At 38.1% G+C, this 19,100-nt stretch overlaps 1 protein-coding gene across 6 annotated transcripts in view; it reads right to left on the bottom strand.

Moving 5' to 3' along the window:
- HIPK3 (homeodomain interacting protein kinase 3) overlaps positions 1-19,100 on the bottom strand; it is a 92,482-nt gene that overhangs the window by 22,802 nt on the left and 50,580 nt on the right. For all 6 annotated transcript variants that reach the window (XM_032413883.1, XM_032413887.1, XM_032413886.1 and 3 more), the window contains exon 3: positions 1,834-1,957. In XM_032413883.1, the coding sequence (XP_032269774.1) occupies positions 1,834-1,957 (124 nt within the window). The remainder of the gene's footprint in view (positions 1-1,833; positions 1,958-19,100) is intronic.

Below are 19,100 nucleotides of genomic sequence, written 5' to 3'. Positions count from 1 at the left end.
AGTTAATGATAACATCTAATCTAATAATTAATATTAAATGACTTTTAGGCTCATCTCAGCAACACGTAATCACCAAATTCATAACCTCGCATACCTTTTTTTTTTTTTTTTAAATTTATTTACTTATCTGAGAGAGGCACGGGGTGGGGGGCAGAGGGAGAGAGAGAATCCTGAAGCAGACTCTGCACTGAGTGCAGAGCCCACCCAACACGGGGCTCGATCCCATGACCTGAGTTGAAACTAAGAGTTGGCTGCTTAACCAACTGAGCCACCCAGGTGCCTCCTCATACCCTTTTTGATACAGAGTTAAGTCCTGAAAATCAGAAATAAGGTACATTTTATTGCTACAATTATGTCATGGTTGCATTAAAATGTTCTTTTTTTTTTTTTTTTTTTTTTTATTAATATTTTTTTTGTGTGAGAGAGAGAGAGAGAGAGCACGAGAATGGGGTAAGGGACAGGGAGAAGCAGACTCCCCACTGAGCAGGGAGCCCAATGTGGGACTCGATCCCAGGACTCCATGATCATGACCCGAGCCGAAGGCAGACGCTCAACCAACTGAGCCACCCAGGCACCCCAAAATGTTCTATTTTCTATTTTTTCATTAAAAGTTAAATAGTATATCATTTAATAAAAATATTTATCTACTAGAAACAAAACTGCTGTAAGCATTTTGTTCATTTTGACTAAAGTTTTCCACTAAAATATGAGTATATATCTCTCTAATAAGGAAGATGCTATGAAACTTTTTCAAATACTGATTAAGTTTATAACTACTCCAAAAAAGAACCTTGGTATTAAAACTAAACAAAACAAAAACACAAGAAAATAGCAAACAACATTCCCTGTCTAATAGCTTAGAGAGGCTAATGAACGTAACTGAAAACTATCATGGGAAGTGTTTAATGGGGGCGCCTGGGTGGCTCAGTCAGTTAAGTGTCTGACTTCAGCTCAGGTCATGATCTTGGGGACCTGGATGGAACCCTGTGTCTAGCTCCCTGCTCAGCAGGGAGTCAGCTTGTCCCTCTGCCCCTCCCCCTGCTCATGCCCCCTCAGTCTCTCAAATAAATAAATAAAATCTTCAAAAAAAGAAAAGTGTTTAATGAAGTAATTTGCTGGATTCTACAGAGAATCATTTAAATAATGTTAAACTAGATTTCCAATGTCACTCAAAAACAGCTTAAAATACTAAAGAGGGTTCAGGTGACTGAAGTACTTAAGCCCAATAATGGTTGCTGATTTAAGATCAATAGTTATGATGCTTTTATTCCTTGAAAGTGGCTGACATTTCATCCATCATCAAAGTCTGTCACCCAAGTGTAGCTTTATTATTTAAATGGACACAGTCCAGCCCTTTAAATGTCTAAAGAATAAAAATGATACAAAAAAGTGTTTTTGCAAAACTGGTTTGGGGGCCTGTGGACTGTACCTTTATGAAACCTTACTTCAGCTGTTAAAAAAGTTTTTAAAAACCAAATACAGTTTTGAGATCTTGAATTTAAATTCCCTAAGATCTCAGGTTTTGTCATTTTATTTTAAAGATTTTGGGGGGGGGGCAGAGAGAGCAAGAGAGCACAAGTAGGGGAAGCTGCAGGCAGAGGGAGAAGCAGGCTCCCCGTTAAGTAGGGAGCCCAACGTATGGCTCGATCCCAGGACCCTGGGATCACAACCTGAGCCCAAGGCAGATGCTTAACAATTGAGCCACCCAGGCGCCCCTTGTCGTTTTATTTTAAAAAGATTTTCATGGGTATTATATACCTGGGGAAATGCATTCCTATTAGTCTATTATTTTTCTTTACATTCTATCTAGATCTATCATGACAGTTTTCTTACCTGGTCATACTCCAAGGCTCCTGGGTAGAGCGGCCATCCAAGGAATAATTCTGCAATCACGCATCCCAATGACCACATGTCTATGGCTTCACAAAATGGCAACCCCAATATAATCTCTGGAGCTCTGAAAAAAAAAAAATCACAATGATTTTCCTTTAAAATTATCTTATTTCATCTGACATTCTAAGAAAAGTTAGTAAAATGAGAGTAGTCACCTTCTATTTATAGTAACTCTTCACTTTTCAGAATTCTTTGAAGCCTAGACATAATCTTGAATTAAGCTTACAAGGGTACAATGAGTACAACCATTGCTAGGATAAAATCTCTATTTAACCTTACAGAGAATTTTAGAAAAAGCACAGATCTTGTATTTGAGACTATAATAGATTAGAAATAATACACTAGAAAGAGAACTGGTGAACTATGAAATACACGCACTGTTGACATCAACAGAACTGAAAACCAGACATTGAGAGGTAAGAGCAAAACAAGCCCAAAGACTAAAAGTAGATCTAGGCCTAGATATTACTTCAGAAAACAATAATAAATATTCACAAAATCAGGACTGTTAGTCATCAGAAGAGACAAGACCAAGTGCAATGTATTCTGCTTTAAAAGGCAGAAAAATACAAGGTATCTAAACAGCTAGAAAGCATTTTAGCACTTGAAGAGCTTCGATTACTTGGAAAACGTATCCCATGAAAAATATCATGCCCAGATAAATTATGTGCTACTTCACATGACTTTACATGAGAAAAAGTAAGATTCTGAGAGGCTTCACATACAGCTATGTAATTCCAAAGTGAGTCATACAATCACAGTTACCCTAAACAGTCTCAAATTTAAGAGAAGTTGTAAGATCAATACAATGAATGGGTTTTTTCATGAACCACTTGAGAGTAATTTGCCAAGTAACTGTATACTTTGTATTTCCTACAAACAAGGATATTGCCCCACATAACCATAATACAATCATCAAAATCAGGAAAGGAACACTGATACATCTCTACCATCTAAGCCTCAGACTCCGAGTCTGGCCAATTATACTAATAATGAATGTCCTTTATGGCAAAAGGATCCAATTCAGAACCATGCATCGCATTTAGTTGTTGTATCTTTTAGAAGAGTTCCTCAAGTCTTTCCTTGATTTCTATGGCCTTGGCACAAGCTATTACAGGCCAGTTCTTTGTAGAATGTCTCAGTGTGGGTTTGCCTGATGTTTCCTCATAATTAGATCCGGGTTATAAATCTTTGGGAGGAGTTATGACAGAAGTGATGCTTTTCCTCATGATGTGCTGTCAGGTGGCATACAATTTTGATTTGTTCCAGTAGTGATATGTTCACTTTGATTATTTAACATGGTATCTGCTAGATATTTCCACTATTGAGTTCCTCCTTTTCTCTCTGTAATTAAATATTTTGCAGGACTTAAATTTGAGACTATATGTGTAAGCCATTACTATCAAATTTTCCATTTCTTTATTTATTTGCCTATGTGAGTATAAATTAATAGAATCCTATTTTATTCAATGAGTTATAATCCGTTACTGTAATTATCTATTTTGATACTCTAATTTTCCCAGACTTGACCAGTCACAACTCCCTCAACGAGCTATGGGTTCTCATTACTACTGGGATGGCACTGTTCCCAGGCTCTCTCAGGATACATATTATATACAGTTAGACAAAATAAGGCTTCTGCTAATTTCTTTAACTGAGACTGCTAATTGTCATTATCTCCTAAAGCAGCGGTTCTCAATCTTGACTGCACATTACAATCACTTGGTCCTGGCCACACTCCATACCAATTAAATCAGAAACTCTGGGGGAGGGACTTGGGAATCAGTATTTTTGTAAAGCTCCTAGGGTGATTCCAATACATGGCCAAAGTTGAGAACCAAAGCCCTAGGCTCAAGTAGTTAGACCAATGGGAAGATTGCTCCATCTTCTCCCTATAGCTCTTCTGATCAGAATAAGTTCAAGGGATAAGAAATAAGCTGTTTTTTTACCACTGATGTAGGATCTGTCCAGTAAGTCCTCTCCTGGACATCTCTGCCATAATTCATACTTAAGGTATTAATTCACAAGCATTTGTTAAAAGCAAGTACGTGCTATGAGGCATAAAAGATCTTTAGAACATAGTTGCAAAAGGCTTTCATTCTTTTGACAAAATACTTAGTATAGATGTATAAATGTGAATTATATTGACATAACCAAATGCTACATTGGGTAGAAAGAGGGGAAAAAACAAGTTACACTGAGTTATCATCCTTACATATTCACAATATCGTATAAAAGAAGACAGAGAAGATCTTATCCTTTTTTGTTCACTATGGTATACACAGAACCTAGCAGAGAATATGCACTCAGTAAACATTTCTCAAATAAATCATTCCTACACAGGTTAGGTCACACAAAGAAAAGCATCAGAGTTTTCGAAATACGGGTTTGAACTAAGCCTTGAGGAATAGAAGTCTAGGCAGAAAGAAAGAGAAATGGCCACAAGAGTTAATAAAAAGTATGTATTAGCCCATACTAAAAAAGATTCAAAGCAAAAAGACAGTTTCAAAAGTATGGAATAAAAAGGGATTCACTAGTGATGTTTAATCATACTAATTTGAATTCTGAAGAATTATTAAGACCAACAGATCTATAGCCATGTAAGAGTTTTATCATTATTTTGCAATATTCACTATGAAAAAGTAATGGGGTTTGAAATTGGCTATTGGAAACTTCAATGTCATATCTGGCAATGAAAGAAAAGTAACAGAATGATAGTGCCTAGGATATACAACTTAAAGAGACTGAAATTATTTGATACCTGATTAACAGTAAGAAAGGAGTTTCTGTCAACTAGACAAAGAGCAATGAATTCCTTCTGCCGTTTGTTACCACTGAATGAATGAGCCAAATTTCTAATTGATGGTGACAAGAATGTGGAGACATCTTTTTAAAATCCTGACCAGGAACTGCATAAAGCCACTTCAAGCATAAAACCTGAGATATAGGGGCGCCTGGGTGGCTCAGTCGTTAAGCGTCTGCCTTTGGTTCAGGTCATGATCCCAGGATCCTGGGATCGAGCCCCACATCGGGCTCCCTGTTCAGCAGGAAGCCTGTTTCTCCCTCTCCCACTCCCCCTACTTGTGTTCCCTCTCTCACTGTGTCTCTCTCTGTCAAATAAATAAATAAAATCTTAAAAAAAAAAAAAAAAACTTGAGATACAAAAGTTGTACTCAAAGAAGCAAACTCAAATTTCTCATTTTAAAATATAAAAGTATTTTAACTGCAAGTTTTACACAAACTCATTGTGTATTACTGCATCAGCTAGGGTCTTCAAAAAAGCAGATTAGATGTGCAAGAAATGTCTTGGAGGAAGGCAGGGAGAGGAAGCAGGAGTAGGTGAAGACAGCCCTCAGACCCCGAGCAGTTGTGACATGCGCAAGAAGAGGGGCAAAGGGAGAGGCGGATAGAGAGAACCTCCCACTACAGCGCTGTGAGGATAAAGTCTTGGCTGGGCTAATGCAGAGTCCCTAAGCAAAAGATTACCTGCTGGAGGAGCTCCCCATCAAGCAAGAATAGTTCTAGTACCCCTACTGTGTTTGGTCACTGGCTAGAACAGCCAGGACACGTATCTATCTGAAGGTGCAACAGCTGCAGACTCTCTGTCAACTGCGCTCCCCACAGGAGGTTCTCCTGAAGGGGAATCTGAGTGACACAATTACATGCCTGCCACAACTATCCTCCCCAAAACTTTCATATTTTATTTTCAAATACATATATGTCATAAAGAAAATGCAACAAATTTCCTCACCACATCCCATTTAAATGTGCCCAAACTCCAGTCCACCCTAGCATGCCATAGATACTACCATTTTCTATGTGGATCAATGTAAAAGGTGGGAAACAATACCATAAAGCATCCACAATCTAGATGAAGCTGCCAGAGATGTCCAACTCTACCAGCCAGTCTCACAATAAACTTTAAAAATTAAATTATGCATGAAAGAACAATATATCCATCTGTCAGTAATGAAGAAAGCTTAGTTTTCTGTTTTTATCTTAATTGGCTCTCAAATTCTTCCCCTGGGCTAACTATACTTTTGGATAAAAATGATCAAAACACAGATTCTAATCTGTGGACCATTCTTAAAAACAAAACAAAACAAAAAAAACTTCTGACCTACTCCTAAAGGAAATTGTTCCACTTCTTTTTTCATCTATCTTAACTCCCTTCTGAGCACCTGTAATGTGGCCGTGCTAAGGCTGTAACAGGGAATAGATATAATTTGTACTTTGGAGACCAGGCACCATTAAACATGTCTACTGAATGGAGAGTATAACAAAACCTCTTGTTTACCACTCTATAAATAAAAACTCACAATTAGAAGTGTCAAACCCACAAACTAAAAAAATTAGGTCATATGGTTAACAAAGGCAATCTATATCTAAAATGCTAGTTTCTTTTTTTATTATTTTTTGTCATGTGCTTTTAATCAAATGTATCAATATTCATTAAGAATAAATCCTTTCTACTCTTCTAAAATCCTGAAACACTGATATAAAATATAGTAAAGTGGGTAAGATGAAAACAAAAAATTTTTTTAACTACATAAACTGAACTCTGGGGACTTTTGCCAGAGTAGAAGAGACTGTTGGCAGTCGATGCTTCAAATAAGAACATAGTGAAATACTGTCATTCAGAAAAGAAGACGACTATTAATGGAACATTTTATTTGCTTTACCTCATCTTTATTTACTTTTGTAAGTTGAAAATTCAATTACTGGCAGAAGAAACCCAGCCCTGTTAGGAAAAAGGGTATCTCAGTTCAGGAATTCAGTATGTCTAGCTCTAGGAACAATTACATTTTTTTAAAGGGGGGGGCAGAGGGAGAGGGAGAGACAGAGAATCTCGAGCAGACTCCCTGCTGAGCTGGGAGCCAGAAGTGGGGTTCACTCTTACAACCCTGAGATCAAGATCTGAGCCAAAATCAAGAGTCAGACACTCAACCAAATGAGCCACGCATGCACCCTAACAATTACATTCTTATAACAGAGATGCCTTGGGTCATCACTCCAAATGCCATTAATCTATGAACTCATATGATGATTTCATGGCCATCAAGAAAATGTTGATCATACTCTTATACTTATAGAGAGTGAGTTTTCTTTTTGACATAAAGAGAATATAATGGTTAGGCCAGCGTGAATATCTAGTCTGCCTAACAGCTTCACTTCTCATTAAACTTAATTAGCATAATGCTGACACACTTCAGCTTCTGGTGAGTCTAGTGGCAGAACCACCCAGGTCTGGTCAAGTCTAGAACACTAATCAAATAATTTCTGAAATGCCAAGCTAAAGGCCAGAAGGTAGGTAACATCACTCACTAAGACTGAGAGGTACAGTCATCCAGGCTTCTCTTGATGAAACTTCTATACCAAGTATTTATCTACACACTTCTCTCTGCTTTTGACATTAAAAAAATACTAGAGAAATGCAGACAATCTTGGAAAAGGTAATTAAATGGTAAATTCAATAAAGATAAAAATACTAAAATGACAACAGTCTTTTCTAAGGTAGAATATGAAGAAGGCATTTTTTTTAAATAACAGTATTACTAAGCTATGGTATGATTCAATGGTTTTTAGTATATTCACAGAATAGCGCAACCATCCCCACAATCAATTTCAGAACGTTTTCATCATCCCAAAAAGAAAACCCTATATCCATTAGCATTTACTCTCTATTCCTCCCAAACTCCTCCATCCCAGGCCACCACAAATCTACTTTTGGTCTCGTTAGATCTGCCTCTTCTGGACATTTCATACAAATGGAATCATAGAAAGTAATGTTTTGTGACTGGTTTCTTTCACTTGCATGTTTTCAAGACCGCAGCGTGTGCCAGTACATCACTCACTTTTACTGCTGAACAGTATTCCATTGCCTGGATATTCCATATTTACTTAGCCACTCATCAAGGGACAGACATCTGAATTTCTTCCACTTATTTAGGCTATTATGAAAAATATGAAGTTAACCAAGAGAGGCCATATATCAGCTCACCACACTGCGGAGCAAGAATATACTCCAGTGCTGAAGGAGGTCAGAGCAGAGAGGCTGCACACCAAAGACAAGTACCGCCTCAGACAGAACTAGCCAGTACAGGAAGAAAATGCCTTTGATGGGACAGAAATCCAAAAGGGAAAGGAGAGTACCAGTGTTAAAAGAACTACTGATTTTTCTACTTTGTTCAACGCTGCTGTCTTAATAACTGAGTTAATCTTGTGCTACCCCTTTTCAGACCCCTAGGGGCACTAAAAGGAACCTCCTGCCCATATCCTGGCGATCCACTATACAAGAGCGTGGATCAGAGGTGCAATTCCCTTCAGGTAAGGTTCATGAGAACGTCATGCTATGCTGGTACTAAAAAACTGCGAATCTATGCACAGAAGCTCGGGGAAGACAAATTTTGGAGTCTGGTAAGGAGGCACTGATTTCAAACAATGAAAATCATCTAAAGAGAGCTATATTTTTAACACTCAAGAGTAGGCACTTAGCTCTCCCTCCAACAGCAAGTAATTTACCTGAGCCTTCACATTTTCATTTTTTAAAAGATGGGGTTCTACCACCCCTATATTCTCCAAAGATTACCTAAAGGACTAATCTTATACTTTTACCTATAAAAGAATGTGTGTAAAATGTGAAACGGTATATACATTCCTCTAATTTATTCATCCTCCCACTGTCCGAATTCACACCTCCTCTCTTCTCAAGCCACCACCTCCTCCCTATCCTCATTCCGGACTGTTGTCCTTGCATCCTACTTTACTGAAAAAAAATAGACAGAATTTGAAAGAAACTTCCACCTTCTCATCACCACATCTACTAGCCCACTTGCATCTGTCAGTGCTTCTATCTAAGGCATCGAGGCTCACTTACTGAAGTATATCACTCCACCAATTTCCCACGCTCTCTCTCCACCCAGCCCTCTCTTCAACTCTTTCTCTCTCTCCAGAACCATCTTGTTTTTACACTGTCCATTAGCCATCACCCCTTTCTTTTCTCCCCCTTATACCAGTCCTCGAAAGCACTGTTTAGAAAAGCTGCCTCCAATTCTGCCCCTGTATTGAATTTACTCTAATCAGGCTTTCATTACCCCATCATTCCACCAAAATAGCTCTTGCCAAGGTCACCATCAGCCACTGCATTGCCACAGCCTCGGATTTACTGGACTTGCAGCGTCTGACACAGCTGATTATGCTCTCCTGCTTTAAACAGTCTGCATTTGTCTTCCATGACACCACTCTGCTCTGCCCTTTACACCTCACTAGACTCCCTTCTCAGATTCCTTTCTAGTTCCATCTCGTTTCCACAACCTTTAAATTCTGGAGGCTCAGGCTTTGGATATCCATCTTCTCTATCTATATTCACTTCCCTTAGGTGATCTCATCCAATCACAGAGTTTTAAATAGCATCTCTATTCTTAACACTCTAAAATGTGTATCTCCAACCCAGTGTGTATCTCCAACCCAACCTCTCTCCTTACCTCCAGACTTAGGTATTCAACTGTCTACTCAACATCCCTTTCTTGAGTGCCTATTAGATATCGCAAACTAAACACATTCAAAAAGAACTCCTAATTCCCCCCAATCCACTCCTTCTCCATCTCAGGAAATGACAACTCTATCCTTAGTTTCTCAGGCTCATAACATGGGCAAATCAAACTTGACTCTTCTTTTTCTCTCACTTCCCACATCTATCATCAGATCCTACTGACTCCATCTTCAAAACAGATCCAGAATCTGACCATTTTGCTCCACCTTTACTGCTGCCACCCCAATCCAAGCCACCATCACTTCTCATTTGGATAACTGCAAAAGCTTCCTAACTGTTCTTCTTGCTTCTGCCCCTGTCCTCTCCCATCTATTCTCAACTTTGCAGCCAGAGTGGTCCATTTAAAACACAAGGTGGACACATCACTCTTCTCTTCAAAATCCCCCAACAGCTTCCCATCTCAGAGTAAAGTCAATTCCTTACAATGGCCTACAAGGTCATACATGATTCAGCCCTTACCTACATCTAATATTTCCTATCACTATCCTACCTGCTTGCTCTGATCCACCCACACTAGCCTCCTTACTGTTTCTAACCACAGTTCCTGTCTCAAAACCTTTGCGCTTATCTAGGAGAAGATTCCGGGCAGAAGGAATAGCAGGACTTAACCTCTGTACTATTACTTTGTGTTTCTGCTCAAGGACCATCTTATTAGAAAGGCCTTCCCTGACCACATTAAATAGAAAAAGTAAGCCCCTGCCAACACATAAACTTACCTCTCCTCCTTTATCCTGCTTTATAGTTCTCGATAGCACTTGCCACAACTAATATATATATATATATGCTTATTATCTATTTTCCCTTCCCCACTAGAATATAAATTCCATGAGGGCAGCAACTTTTTTTTTTTTAATTAATCTCTATACCCAATGTGGGGTTCAAACTCATGACCCTGAGATCAAGAGTTGCATGCTCTACTGATTTAGCCAGCCAACTGCCCCAAGGATAAGAATTTTAATTCTCTCAATGCTATATTCCCAGCACGGAGAAAACTGCCTGGCACATGGTAGGCACTCAATCATTATTTGTTCAATGAACTAATCAACTAAAGGGAGCTATTAGCATACATTAATTTGAAAATGCTAAGAATATTTTTGTTACATCAAATACATGAGCCACACAGGTATCAACTGAGAGACTTTTACATGCCAGCCACTTTGCATTAGGGACAGCTGATATGTTTTGACTATAGGAAAAAAAAAAAACCACCACCATTTACTGAGCTCTAACAATGGGCCAGGCATCATGGAAATAACTTTTAATGCATTATCTCATTTAAAGAAGTGTTCTGAAAAACTGATTTCTGCATTGTTCTTCTGCTCCAAGATAAAAAATGCTGGTAAACAAAATGTTCCATGTAAAACAGAAGAAGCCCTCAGTTGAGTACAGCCAGCCCACAGAATCATGAGAAATAATAAATCATTGTTTTTGAAGCAACTAAGTCTGGAGTTGCCACACAGCAACAGATAAGTGATACACTGCCCCAATTACCCAGAAAGTGATGGAACTAAAGATTTCAAATGCCTGATTCCAAAGCCTTTCTCTATACCATGCACCCTCAAATTATAAAATCTTTTTTTTTTTTTAAAGATTTTATTTATTTATTTATTTCACAGAGAGAGAGATAGTGAGAGAGGGAACACAAGCAGGGAGAGTGGGAGAGGGAGAAGCAGGCCCCCCGCCGAGCAGAGAGCCCGATGCGGGGCTCGATCCCAGGACCCCGGGACCACGACCCGAGCCAAAGGCAGACGCCCAACGACTGAGCCACCCAGGCACCCCAAATTATAAAATCTTTTGACTGAAACACAAAAAGTCAAATAGAAAACCTGGAAATTAACACCAAAGTCTTTTTAGCAATTCAATTAAAGTTATGCTCTAGTTTTATTTCCCACAGAACAGGAAAATACTAACTGATCTATGTTTTCTAATAGTTACATAACATGAGAAAATGTTTATTTTTTTTGATTAACTGGTCTTTAGCTTTCCAGGACAATTAAAAAAAAAAAAAGATCTTGGGGCGCTTGGGTGACTCAGTTGTTAGTGTCTGCCTTCGGCTCAGGTCATGATCCCAGGGTCCTGGGATCGAGCCCTACATCGGGCTCCCTGCTCAGTGGGAAGCCTGCTTCTCCCTCTCCCACTCCTGCTGCTTGTGTTCCCTCTCTCGCTGTGTGTGTCTCTGTCAAATAAAAAATAAAATCTTAAAAAAAAAAAAAAATCTTGCTGCCATTTTTTAAACCAATTTTTCATTCTATATAAATCCTTTAGGAAATATATAGTAACAGCAATAACATCAAACAGTTACATAACACTATGAACCAGGCAATGCTCTAAGTGCTTTAGAAGTATTAACCATTTGATAGCCCTGCTAATCCTTTTAATAGATAAAGAAATGGACACTAGGATAAATAATTTGCCTAAGGGTCACACAGTTTATGTCAAGGTACAGTTGGAATTCAGAGCCAGGTTTAATGACTTCAGAGTCCACACTTGTAACTTTTAACTACTATACTTTAACATAAATAATTCCTAGGATTACTGAAACAATCACACTTTTGTGTTACTGGAAGTTCTCCCACTCAGATGCTATATTTATCATTAAAAGCGTTCTTCTTTTCTCTTTAAACATATCACCTTTGATTTTAAGACTAACCAGGAAATGTGAAATATAAATACACTTATGTAAAAGAACTTAGTTGACATTTTACTCCTTTTCCTGATCTTTAAGCATTTACTCATCTTAACCATAAATAATCTTTCACATTAAATACACAGTCATCTGCTAGATACATCTTAGTTAAAATAAGGCTCTTATTTTGGCAGCTACTGTGTTCCCAAAGATGACTGTAATATCCTTTTACAGAAACAATTAGGAAATGAGCTCAACAGTGGATGTGACCATCTACTCATAAGTACCAATTCAACATCACGCACTCAATAAATTCTTACATGTCAAAGCCCTGTACCTAGCAAAAGACAGCAAAGACCTAAAGTGGTTATAAAATGCAAGCATCAGTAAATGTGCATTCGTACAAGTACAATCAATCTAGGAAAGGATACACACTCAAATTTTACCGGCAATTAACTCTGAGTAATCAACCTGGCAAGGGGGGAGGGAAAAGTATACATCTCCACAATATTTTGCTTTACGATTTTTATTTATTTATTTATTTATTTATTTATTTATTTATTTATTTATTTAAGAGAGGGAAAGAGTTCATGTGCAAGGGAAGGAGCAGAGGGAGAGGGAGAGAATCTCAAGCAAACCCTGCTCTGAGCGCGGGAGCCCGAGGTGGGGCCCAATCTCACCACCCTGAGATCATGACCTGAACTGAAATCAAATGTTGGAGGCTCAACCGACTGACCCAACCAGGCGCCCCTCACGATGTTTGTTTCTAAAAGAAGCACCTCATAATATACAATAAAAAACTAATGTTAAAAAAAATTGTCAGTCACCTGGACTTTATAGGAATTTCACGTTTCTAATATTACCATCAAATTAGACCACATAACCAGTGTTAAGTGAACCTTGTTTCCTTTTATTATAAGGAACAATCTTCTGTTGAGAGTTTTTGAGGTAGGAATACACTGCCTCTGGAAAGAAAGAGCACTGGAGCTACATCTTAGAGCCTCTCTGTCTGTAGGGAAGGCTGTGAAAGAGATTCTTGTAAACACAACAGGGGAACTTACACTGGAGGGACCTCTAATGATCCTTCCGAATCATAATGCTACTAAAATTTATGAAAATATCAAAGAACATTTCTACAACTGGAACTTTAACAGAAGGATGACTGTTAAAATATATTAGTGAGTTAATTTCCAGCTTGATCAGCACTCTTTTCAAAATCCTGCAGTATGGTGCTTTTTTAAAAACAACCAACAAGAAAACCTCAATGCTCTGAGAAAGGCAAATAAATTTCCACAGAGACAATCAACCACTTTTAGAAATATTTTTCTTTTTTAAGTTATGAATGTTTTTAACATGATAAAAAAAATTTGTCGCTATAGGCAATAATATCACTACAGAACACTAGATAATCACAACAACTGTTTTTATGACTGGAAAAGCAAACTATTCAATAACATGTGTAATCAAAGTACACACTCTTAGAATAGACACTCATTCAAATGTAGCTTAAGTTGTGGGCTAAAAATATCACAATTAAAAATATCCTTATTGCAAGGCCACTTAATCTTTTAAGTATGCAGGACAATGATCCAGATCAAAGCACCAAGTACAAAGAACAGCAATAATAATAAATAATTTCAAAACCTAGTAAATGTTAAACCTGAGAGGTAGAAGAAAGGAGACAGCAAAGATTTAATATTCATCACCAAATATGCCAAATGGGATTTAGAGCCCAATGTCTAAAAAGATGGATACAACAATAATTTGCGTATCTAAGACTGAACAACAGCTAATATTTTGTAAAGATAGGTAGGGCTCAGAAACATATTCCATTTATAGACAGCACTACATCTTTCATGTTTTATCTATCAAGAACAGTGGCATGACGACCGAAAATTCTCATGATATGGAAGAGAAAATAGAGAAAATTATTATTAACATATATCGAAAGAGAAGCAAAGGAGCTGAGTTTGGAGGGGAATATGAAAAATATCTGTAGGGGCGCGTGGGTGGCTCAGTCGGTTGAGCGTCTGTCTTCAGCTCAGGTCACGATCTCAAGGTCCTGGGATCGAGCCCCGCATCGGGCTCCCTGCTCTGCGGGAGGCCTGCTTCTCCCTTTCCCACTCCCCCTGCTTGTGTTCCCTCTCTCGCTGTGTCTCTCTCGCTGTGTTTATTAAAGATAAATAAATAAAATCTTTAAAAAAAAAAGAAAAAGAAAAATATCTGTAAAAAATAAAGGAAAAACATTAACAACTGAGTTTGAATGTGTCTGTTCTTTATGTTTGGTTAGATGCTATTGGATGAAAAAATCAATATGTAACTTACATTTGTATTGCATTTGTATTTTACAACCTGTTCAAATATTTTATTCTATGAGGTAACAAGATAAATGTCGTTATCCCTATTCTATAGGTGATTAGGAGGGAAGTACAAAACAATCCAAGATTTCCTAAATTTAACTATGAGATATATTTAAAATTATAATGTATCATCAGTAGGTGCCAGTAGAAGCTCATAATCTATAAGGTATATTTAAACTAAATCAGGGGCGCCTGGGTGGCTCAGTTGTTAAACCGTCTGCCTTCGGCTCAGGTCATGATCCCAGAATTCTGGGATCGAGCACCACATCGGGCTGTGTCTCTCTCTGTCAAATAAATAAATAAAATCTTTAAAAAAAATAAAATAAATCAGACAACAAAAAATATTTAATTGCAATAAATGATGCAATTTTTTTAAAGACTTTCATTTATTTGACAGAGAGAGAGCAAGCGAGCATGTGAGTACAAGTAGGGGGAGCAATAGAGGGAGAGGGAGAAGCAGGCTCCCAGCTGAGCAGGGAGCCTGACTCGGGGCTCGATCCCAGGATCCTGGGGTCATGACCTGAGCTGAAGGCAGACGCTTAACTGACTGAGGCACCCAGGGGCCCCAAATGATTCAATTTTATAACTTCATAATAATTACTGAAAATGACAAAATGTTTATTGAACTTTTTTTTTTTTTAAGATTTATTTATTTATTTGACAGAGAGAGAGACACACAACGAGAGAGGGAACACAAGCAGGCGGAGTGGGAGAGGGAGAAGCAGGCTTCCCGCTGAGCAGGGAGCCCGATGCGGGGCTCGATCCCAGGACTCTGGGATCCTGACCTGAGCCAAAAGCAGATGCTTAACGACTGAGCCACCCAGGTGCCCCTGTTTATTGAACTCTTAATAGGAGTCAGATTCTATGCTAAATGTTTTACACTCATTATCTCATTAAATCCTAACAAACCCCTCTGAGGTAGGTACTGTATTATCCCATTTTAGAGATGAGGAAACCAAAGTACAGAAGCAACTTTTCAAGGCAGGGCTTGTAAATAAACCTACGCAGTCTGAGTGAGAGTCCAAGCTCCTGAACACCACACAGATAAATCATCTTTATTTTATGAACTATTACAAATGCATTATTTAATTATAGGACCATATACCTATGCATTAATAAGCAAGTAAAAGGTTAGGCATTGATTCATCAGATGATCTTACACAATCTGGTGGCACTCTGGAACATACCATTTCTTTCTTTTTTTTAAAGATTTATTTATTTATTTTTGAGAGAGAGTGCATGCATGAGAGGGGTGTGTATGAGCAGGGGGTAGGTGTATGAACAAGGGGTGGGGCAGAAGGAGAGGGAGAGAATCTCAAGCAAACTCCCCACTCGGGACTAGATCTCGCAATCCTGATATTATGACCTGAGCCAAAATCAATAGTCAGACATTTGACCGACTGAGCCACCCAGGTGCCCCTGGAGCATACCATCTCTTAAAGGCCAATAATCTTCTAACAGTTAGGCAAATAAGTACTCCTCCCTTACCCATGAGGGTTATATTCTAAGACCCTCAGTGGATGCCTGAAACCATGGATAGTACCAAACCCTAAACACACACACACACACACACACACACACACACACACACACAGTATATATACCTGTTTTTTCCTATACATACATACCTATGATAAAACTTAATTTATAAATTAGACACAGTAAGAGATTAACAACAATAACTAACAATAAAATAGAATAATTATAACAATATACTGTAATAAAGGTTAAGTCAATGTAGTCTCTTTCTCTCTCTAAATATCTTACTGTACCATACTCACCCTTCTTCTTGTGATGATGTGAGATGATAAAATGCCTATGTGATGAGATGAAGTGAGGTGAATGATGCAGGCATTGTAATGTTTTGAGTCTCTGACAGCAAGTCAGGGGGAGGATCATTTCCTGCGGGCGGGACCGCAGAAACCGCAAAAAGTAAAACCGTCGATAAGGGGTGAACTACTGAATATTATTAGTTTTTCATGTTTTCCCTTGTAAATACTTCTAGACTCACAGAAAAGTTGCAAAATAATGCAAAGAATTCTTCAACCAGATTCTCCAAATGTTAACATTTTGCCACATCTGTATTATCCTCTCTTACACACACACACAAATACAATTCTTCTGAATCATCTAAGAGTTAAGATGCAGACACAGTAACCCTTTACCCCTAAATACTTCATTGTGTACTTCCTAAAAAAAATGACAGTCTCTTACATAGCTACAATGTATTTGTAAAAATCAGGAAATTAATGCTGATACAATACTATTATTCAGATTTTGCCAACTATCCCAATAATGCCTTCCTTTATATCAAACAAAATTTTTAAAAATAAATAAATCCCAGACCCATGTCTCTTTAGTTTCATTTATCTAAAATAGTTCCTCAGCATTTTTGTGGTTTTCATGATACTGTCATTTTTGAATACAGGCCAGTTATTTTCTAGAATGTCCCTCAGTTTGTGTTTATTTAATGTTTCCTCATGAGGTTTATGCTATTTTCAGCAGGAATACCACAGGAGTGATGCTATCTTACGCTTTATTTTTAGAAGTGTGTATTATACTATCATCAGTTTTTTCAAGGAATATTTATCAATACTTCTCAGAATAGATTGTTATGTGCTAGTATAATCAAGGAACTACAGACTTTGGAGTAACAGAGAAGAGAATTCAAATCCCAGCTCTGGTAGCTACTTACAAAACTCTAGGCCTTAGGCAAGTTACAAATGTTACTGCCACCTCAACTCATTCATTTGCAAATAAGGGATATACTTGCCTTTCCAGATTATTGTGACAATAAAACCAAGTACTTGGCACATAATTAATATCCCTTCCCTCCAACAAAAGCATCTGAAGTTGACTAAGTGATTTCCCCAAGGTCACAGGGTCAATAAATGGCAGTGCCAAAACAGAAACTTGGGTTTAACCTTTAAATCTTGTGAGATATAAAATGTGCCTTCTACAAGCAGTCCTGTTAACATGTGTCTTATCTTCTCTATTAAGGAGAACATAAGGTCTTTAATATCAGGAGCTGCCTCTCGCTTGGTTTTATACTTCATACAGCCGTTGGCAGAGTATTTTATAAACAGAAATCACTCCTTAAAGAAGTACAATGAACACAAAATATTCAATTAGACACAATGCTTCCCCAAATATATTCCATTTTAATATACATTTTAAATTCTCAGATATTTGATAACCTACAAAATGGCCAACTACATTAAGCAATGTCTGTACCTGGAATAATAGAATTAAGGGAATATGAAAATATTAAACACTCACACATATATATTTTTCCCTACATACCTAACCCTGCATACTTTCCTACCAGAACCATTAATCCCAACAAATAAAAATTCCAAAGAATTGTTAGAAATCATTAAGAAATTTTCAAATATACTGAGTTAAATTCTACCTAATGAAAGAAAATGGAAGGGTACTACTTAGCTGCTATCAGATTAATATCCCCAAGGAGAACAACTACAAAAACTGGCTGAACACACACACACACACACACACACACACACACACACACACACAGCTGTGTATAGTGGCTTTTGGGTGACAGTTATGTGTCTGTGTAGGTTCACCAATTTTAACAAATTTACTGATGTGGCTGAGGGGGTGGGGGTGTCATAATGGGAGAGGTTGTATGTATGTAGAAGCAGGAGGGATATGGGAACTCTGTATTTTCTGCTCAATTTTGCTGTGAACCTAAAATGGCTCTAAGAAATAAAGTCTATTATTTAAAGAAAAAAAAAATTGTGTGAAGTCATCAGAAAGCAGACAAGACAGCTAGGACTGGAGGGAACAAAATCCCAGACCAAAGAGAAAACTTATTAAAGTTGACTTTACATTTCCTTGAGATAGTCACCAAATGACAGTGAGACATGGTGGGGGGGGGGTGGGGAGACAGAAAATAGTGGCCTAAATTTAGCCTACAGCTATTCCACTGGGCTGGGAAAACAAAAACTGGAATTCAGAACCTGCCAAGAAAGATGGGCCTTGTGAATACTCCAAGCTTTTCTTTTTTTTTTTTTTTTAAAGATTTTATTTATTTATTTGACAGAGAGAGACACAGTGAGAGAGGGAACACAAGCAGGGGGAGTGGGAGAGGGAGAAGCAGGCTTCCCGCCGAGCAGGGAGCCCGATGTGGGGCTCGATCCCAGGACCCCGGGACCATGACCTGAGCCGAAGGCAGACGCTTAACGACTGAGCCACCCAGGCGCCCCCAAGCTTTTCAAATGAAACCACAAAGGGCTACATCCTAGGAACAAGGGCAAACTGAAATAGACAAGCCTCACTTGGAATAACATGAGCTACCTACTCTACCTGGCTTCCAGAATAAAAGAGAACTATCTCTGGAGGAAGATTTTACCATCCAGAGTCACTAACACAGCACTGCCCAACAGAGCTTTTGGCAATGACAGGACTGGTCACATGCAGCTATTGAGCACTTGAGATGTGGCTAATGTGACTGAGGAAATGAATTTTAAAATTTATTTAATTTTAATTAATTTAAATTTAAACCTAAATAGCCATTAGTGATTAAGACTACCATATTGAACAGCAGAGCTCAAGAATTTTTCATACCTAAGATTGAATACTAAAGAAACAAGCAAGCAAGCGAACAAAAAAAGTTACCAGCCTAACAGGAAATACAGTCAAATGT

The sequence above is a fragment of the Phoca vitulina genome, unplaced genomic scaffold (genome assembly GCF_004348235.1).
Source record: "Phoca vitulina isolate PV1807 unplaced genomic scaffold, GSC_HSeal_1.0 scaffold16, whole genome shotgun sequence".
NCBI classification, from domain to species: Eukaryota; Metazoa; Chordata; class Mammalia; order Carnivora; family Phocidae; genus Phoca; species Phoca vitulina.
The sequence above is the reverse complement of the archived record's forward strand: the minus strand, read 5'-3'. Positions and strand labels throughout refer to the sequence as shown.